We start from the raw sequence: 8222 nt of genomic DNA on the forward strand, positions 1-8222 counted from the left end.
AACAAATAGCTTAGAAATTTTATTATTTATAAGTTAATTTAAAATCTGCATTATGTGCCATTTACATGTTTGCATACAATTTATTTATTTTTAAGTTGAGTGTTGATCATCTATTTAAAAATAAATAGCAATTAAATTTAAGTTTGGGTTCAGTTGTTAGGCCTAATTGTAACCTTATAATGTAAAAGGGCTCCCCATAGTTAAGCATAAGCTGAGGTAGATTTTTATAACTATAACTGAATGTATTTAAAGAAAGAGCAACTTGTTCAGTAAACCAATAAAATATTATTTTTTTTTTACAGTTTAGTTTTTCCCCTGCTGTACCGAAATCATACTGAATCGTGACATTAAAACCGAGGTACGTACCGAACTGTCATATTTGTATACCGTTACACCCCTAATATATATATATATATATATATACTGTATATATATATATACACACACTTATTTTTTTGTAGTAATACTCTACAAAAATAATTATTTTCATTAATATATTATATTATAAAGTACACAATTTCATTTAAATATTACTATAAATTACACACACACACACACACACACACACATACATATATGTATGTATGTATTTTTATTTTTTTAAGTACAGTATTACCACAAAAATTTGTGCACATAAAAGTTTGGGGTTGGTAAAAATGTTTTGATGAGACGTTTTTGAATGTCTCTTCCGCTCACCAAGTCTATATTTATTTGTTCAAAAATAAAAACACAATATTACAGTAAAAACTGTAAAATATTAACATTTTAAATAACTGTTTTCTATGTGAATATCTGTTCAAATGTAATGTATTTCTGTGATGCGCAGCTGTATTTTCAGCATCATTACTCCAGTCTTCAGTGTCACATGATCTTCAGAAATCAGTATAATATGCTGATCTGCTCCTCAATAACCATTTCTGATTATCAACGTTGAAAACAGTTGTTCTGCACAATATTTTTGTGGAAACGGTGATACATTTTATTTTTCAGAGCAAAATTTATTTGAAATAGAAATCTCCTGTAACATTATAAATGTCTTTACTGTCACTTTTGATTAATATAATACATCCTTGCTGAACAAGACCAATATTGGTCTTGAGATTTTCAACTAGTCAAAGGTAAAGAGCAGTGAGCATTCGAACACACAGATTGAACACGATCACGGAAGACACTCACTAGAGTCTGGCATGATCCTCAGATCTCCGTCTTTATAGTCATCGAGCAGCTGATACATGTAGAGCACCGGGTCTTTCTCGTACGTGATGTAGAACCACGTGTTCATGATGGGAGCCCGGGCCAGAACCATTCCCCTCCACTCGTTCTTAGTGCCGTCCTCCGTCTCGAACATGTGCTCCACGGCTTTGCCGATCATGGTGTCGGCCAGGTGAGCGTCGCTGATGCGCGTCGAGGCTGAAAGACACGCGGGAAAACACGAGTGTGAGTGGCAGGACCGGAAACATCATCCACGGCAGCAAATCTGGGACCAATAATAGTTAGGGAGCTCATTTTTAGTCCATCTCCTATCCTGACAAGTCTGTCTTTTCGAGACGGACCTTCCAGAATTTACTGCCAGATTCCTGAAGATAAATTCTTGAAAGAGTGGTACAAGAGGATGTGCTGCTGGTCCTTCAAGAGTCACTCTATAAAAGCCTATAACAATCAGTCTTCATGTATTTCACAACACTTCAGCATGTTATACTTATTAAGCAGGGGTCATTTTTTAGGATTCTTTACCTAACCTAAGTCTCTGAGAACCTGACACCTTGCACTTCTGGAGACTCCAGGTAGGTTGCCGTTCTGGAAAATGGTGGAACTGGAGACTAAATGGTTCCTGATGGTTTCACATCTAATTCCTCACCTTAATTCTTTTGCAGTTAATGTGTCTTTTCTTCTCCAGCTGTTTTTTTCTGACCCAGTGAGCATTTTTACTCTTCAATGGTCATGCCTTAACTTTGCAATTTCAAGTATTGCATCCATTTAATAATTTTTGACTTTTCAGTCGGAGTTAAATCTCTTTTTTGGCTAATTTTATCTGTAAAAGAAAACCTGCCTAATAATTATGCACATCTGTGCATAAGGCGTTTTTCACTTCCATACTTCATAGACAATTATATATCACTTATAAATGTTTAAAGACAAAATGAATAGTAGTTATTAAGATTGATGTGGTTTGGAATTGGTAAAATGTGCTTGGAAATAAAATATGATCAGAATATCAACTTGCGTAATAATTATGCACGCACTGTATTTGAGCAACATGAGTGCAACATTTAAAGGAGACATATTATGCCACTTTTACAATATGTAATATAAGTCTCTGGTGTCCCCAGAATGTGTCTGTGAAGTTTCAGCTCAAAATACTCCACAGATCATTATATAATTTTGCCTATTTTGAGTGGAAGCAAAAACACGCTGTTTTTCGGTCCTGTTTCTTTAAATGCAAATGAGCTGCTGCTCCCCGCCCCCTTTTCCAGAATAGAGCTGGGCCATTACAGCTCGTACCTGTTAAAAAACATCTGTTTTGGTTCTGATTATCATGTTTATCGCGCTGAAATCATGGGTTTTAAACCATACGAGTTTAAACTTCAGATATAAGGTTTTCTGAGAGCACACATCTGAAGCACACGCACAGAAAGCGGCTGTCACAGCATGTGAGTACTAAACTAAGCTCTCATTCACACACAAGTTTACGTTAAAAACACACACGAGTTACAAAAATGTCTATGAATGTAAACAGCTGGGAAATAAATTGGATCTGTGTGGTTTAAATAAATCAATAAATGCACTGCTCTGTTGTCTTTGAGGCTGGGACTCTAAACAGTGTTCTGTGCTCGTCTGTGCAGCCAAACACAGAACAGTTAGCATGTTTTGCTCAAACTTTCACCATGGCATTAGAGCTGGTACACCGTTGTCGCTTGCGAAAACACAATGACGGCGCCGTGGGTGTAAACTTACAGATTAAGGGGCGGTAATATTATAATGAGATCCCTTTGCCACGTCAAGGGAGCGAAATCAGACGCGCTCGTTTTCTCAGACGCTTGCAGAGAAAGACTTACCAAAACAAAGTTACTGGGTTAATCTTTTTCACATTTCATTGGTTGGTAGATGCACCGGGGACCTGATTATAGATAGCACTTAAAACCTGTAAAAGTCAATTTTCATGATATGTCACCTTTAAAATAATATAATTTAATAATTGAATAAAATGCCTTTTCTGTCACTAATAATGCAGCCCAATTGAACTGGTTTGCACTCTTCTTTCTACGTGTGTGGTCATGAATGTGTCAGTGAAATGAAGTAAAGCGGGTACCGAGTCTGTCTGGCAGGACCTCGAGTCCCTGCACCCGCTCGTCTTTATGCAGCTCCAGGCCGTAGACGCAGTCGAAGCCGTCGTATTTGATCAGGTAGAGCGAGGGGTTGACGGGCACCTGGTCTAAAACGGTGCCTTTCCACTGCGACGCCGCGCCGCTGCCCTCCTTCCAGATGTGCTGGATACGACAGCCCACGATGTTCCTCCGCGGCTGAGCCACTGCTTTGGTGGGGCCTACGCTGCTTTTGTGTTTCCTGTCAGATGATCACAGATCAGCATTAACACCGCTCTGAAATGATAACATTTATATTTCCCGGATGATGAATTCTGAATCAGTTTCAAGGTGAAGTGTGTCATTTCAACAACATCGAAAACACTTGATCCAAATGGCATTCGGATGTCATCCTAAACACAGAGAAAGTATTTTAACATTTAAAATAGAAAGAAATGCACACTTAAGCTTTAATCCTTAATACATTTTATGCTTCACCTAATATTTAACATTATATATTAATATTTGTAATGATTATTAAATTATGTATTTATTATAATCAATATGAGCTAAACGTTTTTTTTTTATATTAAAATTATAAAATGGTATATAATAATTAAATACATATTTAAAGATTTAGCCCTCAAACAAGCAAATAATTATTTCAATCAATATGAACTAAACATTAAAATATTGATATATTACAATGTAATAATAAAATTCATACTCAAATGTTCAATCCTAATACACAATTAAATACAAAAATATACTTCAACTAATATTTAACTATGATATTGATAGAAATGTATTAAATTCAGAAACGTTATTTTGCACTAAACATTTTAGAAATGTAAATATAATGTAATAATTCATATTTATACATTCAGTCTTAAAACAAAAGCAACTAAAAAAAGCTTTACCTTATATTTCACTCTGAAAATGATGATTAAATACATATTTATTATGATCAATATGAATTAAATATTTAAAATATTAATATAATATAATGTAATTTATCATATTCAAGTGTTCAATCCTACTACACAAATACAAAAATATACTTCACCTGATATTTAACTGCTAATGATAAAAAAAATTAATTCTATTTTTTAATTAAAAATATGAAGTAAACATTTTAAAAAATTTCAATATAAAAATGTTATAGAATTCATATTTATATATTCAGCCTCAGATCAATCAATTAAAATATTATGCAATCAATTAAAAATGATGCTTTACCTAATATTTAACTCTGATAATGATAAGTATTAAATACATAAATATTTATTACAATTGATACGAACTAAACAATAAAATATTCATACAATTTGTAAAATATTAACAACGTAATATAATAATAAATAAATTCATATCCACACATTCAGCCCTAAAATACAAGTCAAAAAATGTTTACAAAATATTAACTCCACAAATTATAATTATTAAATAAATAAATGTTGTATTTATGACCAATGGGTTTAATATAATTCACACATTCAGCACTAAAAGAAAAGGAAAAATTATTATTATTACATTCATAAATGCTATAAACATATTTTAAAAATATTTATATACTATAATGTAAAACAATAATTAGGATTTTTTCTCATTCAGCCCTAAAACACAAGCAAATACAAACTTACTTCTGAGAGTTCTTTTTCTTCATCATATTTGCAGAGACACCAGCATGCCCTTCAATCACACAGACAGCAAACACGGTTAATATTAAAGAGACGATGATCTCCAGAAGGCTCATCAGAAATCAAAGCGCCGCTCTGACCTGCATCAGCTCTGGATCTCTGGGCCGCGCTCTTCCCGAATGGGGTCTTCATTCATCTGTGTGTGGGGGAGCAGCCCGGCTGCCGCACTAGGGTCAAAACTCACTCTTTCTGATGAATGAAAGAGTATCAGGGGAGAGGGGCTTCAACCTAAAGTGGGCAGTCCAAATAAAACCAAAAACGCTGGCATGTAACGTGCTCGCCCGATGCCCGTCTGACGGGTCGGCCTCTCAGGGCCCGCGCGAATGAGTACTGATCCAGACCTCCTTCAGAAGGGCTCCAGCAACCTAAAAAATACAAGAACATCGGCTTAGGATACACTCTGGGAATGCAAACGGACACATTTTAATTGAATGGGAGTGAAGAAGCTCCACCTTAATGAGCCAAATTACATGTGATTTACAGTTGAGGAGAACAACTTCATGAAGCTTAAGTGAAATATTTCATTGTAACACTCTTGACTATCATGAAAATATCAAGCTGAATCCTAAAACATTAAAAAAAATATGGAAAATGGGGTCAAATCTCAAATGCGATTATGTTGACATTAAATGGATAGCTCACCCAAAAATTTTAATTGTGTCATCATTTACTCACCCTCCAGTTGTTCCAAACCTCTATGCATTTCTTTATATTGAACACACACAAAACAATAAGGTTGGTAACCAAACATTTGCCGGTAGCCATTGACTTCAACAGTATTTTTTTCCATACTATGGGAGTCATTGGGGACCAGCAACTGTTTGGTTACTAAAGCCTCGTTCAGACTGTCCGCCCAAATCCGATTTTTGTGCAAATCCGATTGAAATCCAATCATATTTAGGCAACAAACGACATGAAATCCGATTTTTGCAAATCCGTTTCGAGCTACATTCGTATGTGGTTTCAAATCACATTCCTGGAAATCCGATTCCGTCTGACCGCTCAGATCGGATTTAGCCTAGCTTTTCCACGTTTTCACGCCATGTAACACGTAAAAACGTCAGACGTTTTTGTAAAAAACAATGAATGTCTTTGCAGAAACATGCTGGTGTTGTCAAGCGGAAAAAGACAATATACTGCTAGTATACGCATCTCTTTGAGTTTTGAAACCAGCAGAGACGGCAGCACGGAATAAAGACGCTCATTCCAACTTTCTGCCGCTGCCTCATAAGACAAAATCCATAATAATAATAATCCAGCGCGACAGCAACAAGTTGTCATGTCGTAAGACAACATCTGTATTGCTAATTGTATTGCTGTTATTGTTGTTTTTAGCATTGGCTTAACAACGCAACGGCATTGCCATAGAAACCATCGCACACTCCGTAAAACGAAAGGGCGCTTATGGACACACAAACCGGATATGAACAGTTGCTATAATACACTGTGTGGACAGTCAGTTATTCAAATCAGATTCCATCTGGATATGCACAAAATCAGATTTGGGCTGACAGTCTGAACAAGGCTTAACGTTCTTCAAAACATCTTTAGGTTCAAAAAAGAAAGAAACGTTTACATTGGAATAACTTGAAGGTGAGTAAATGACAGCAATTTTCATTTTTAGGTGAACTGTCCCTTTAAGGCATTTTTCATGCACTGGTCAATTTTGAGATAAAAACATCCAAAAACACACTTTCTCCACTTCAGCAGCACTTACATACACTAAAAGTTGAGTTTTATTCATATCTATATTCTGAAGGTTTTTATAGAGTTGTTTGTTCATGTGACCCTGGAGCACAAATCCAGTCATAAGGGGCAATTTTTCGGAAATTGAGATTTATACATCATCTGAAAGCTGAATAAATAAGCTTTCCATTGATGTATGGTTTGTTAGGACAATATTTGGCCGAAATACAACTATTTGAAAATCATCTTTAAAGTTGTCCAAATGAAGTTCTTAGCAATGCATATTACTAATCAAAAAATAAGTTTTTATATATTTACGGTAGGAAATTTACAAAATATCTTCATGGAACATGATCTTTATTTAATATCCTAATGATTTTTGGCATAAAAGAAAAATGTATAATTTTGACCCATACAATGTATTTTTTGGCTATTGCTCCAGGGTCACATATATCCTTCACACTGATTTATACAACATTTTATTCCTAAACACATTGTGAAATTGTCTGGCTGTTGACAGTATTTTCTGATTTATGCAGTGATGAAAAGAGAAATCTAAAATCCCCTCCAGCTTTATGCAATGTTCAGATTCATTCAAATATAAGGTATAATGCCTTGTTTGCTAATTTATACACACCATTTCAGAAAACTTGTAATACAAAATTGTTTGCAATTCTTAATGCAAGTAGGGAGTTAATTTTAATTTTCCATTTTTATGGAAAATTAAATTTTTTTCGTCTTGCCTTAAACGTCACATTTTAATTATCCATTCAATTAGACCGAAGATCCTTCATGTTAATGAGCCACAAGAGTCAAATTACATGGTTTTTCAAAGCCCTTTGTAGTTGAGAAGTAACTTAATGAAGAATGTTGGCAAAAAAGCCATTTTAGTTCCCAATGTATTCTTCATCCATGTAATGCAAGTCAATGGAAGCCGAAACCATTTGGTAGCCAACATTTTTCAAAATATCTTCTTTTATGATCCACAGAACAAGGAAAGTAATTCAGGTTTGGAACGACATGAAGGTGAGTAAACAATGACCGAATGTTCACTTTGGGATGAACTACTCCTTTAAGTGAATAGACGATAACTTAAAACTAGAAAAGGTGAATCCTGAAATGTAAAAAACATGGTAAACAGTGAAATTTCAACCCCATGTAAAGGTTTATGCATTGCAAATCGGCATTCAATAAAAGATCCACATCCCATCTGACATCCCAAAACACCAAAGAAAGCAGAGCAGATGAGCCATGACATGAGACTTGCATTATTCAGGAAGCCAAGCAGACGCTGTTATACAACACAACAGGAGTACGCTACAAGCGCAGGGAGCTCGGGGCTTCCTTACACCACGTCAGCCGGCAAACTCGTTTATTCTACCAGACAGTCCAAAAGAATCAAAACTGTAACATGTTTTATAAAACAGTCCATTGCACATGAACATGACTTAGTGCAAACCAACTACAATATCTTTTTAAAATGTGTAAAATGCATAAAAATACACCAGAACATGTATTTACTGCTATTTTCCAA

The 8222-nt window shown here is 35.0% G+C and overlaps 1 protein-coding gene across 2 annotated transcripts in view; it reads right to left on the minus strand.

Annotated features, from left to right (window-relative positions):
* LOC107549006 (spindlin-Z) overlaps window positions 1-8222 on the minus strand; it is a 15679-nt gene that overhangs the window by 3608 nt on the left and 3849 nt on the right. For both annotated transcript variants that reach the window (XR_001604522.1, XM_016229901.1), the window contains exons 2-5: window positions 5083-5367; window positions 4946-4994; window positions 3311-3564; window positions 1177-1410 (exon numbers count right to left, since the gene is read on the minus strand). Coding sequence is in view for 1 of the 2 variants with exons in the window: in XM_016229901.1 (XP_016085387.1) it covers window positions 1177-1410; window positions 3311-3564; window positions 4946-4994; window positions 5083-5134 (589 nt within the window). In the remaining variant the exon portion in view is untranslated. The remainder of the gene's footprint in view (window positions 1-1176; window positions 1411-3310; window positions 3565-4945; window positions 4995-5082; window positions 5368-8222) is intronic.

Source organism: Sinocyclocheilus grahami, unplaced genomic scaffold (genome assembly GCF_001515645.1).
Source record: "Sinocyclocheilus grahami isolate Dianchi unplaced genomic scaffold, SAMN03320097.WGS_v1.1 scaffold359.1, whole genome shotgun sequence".
In the NCBI taxonomy this organism is placed as follows: Eukaryota; Metazoa; Chordata; class Actinopteri; order Cypriniformes; family Cyprinidae; genus Sinocyclocheilus; species Sinocyclocheilus grahami.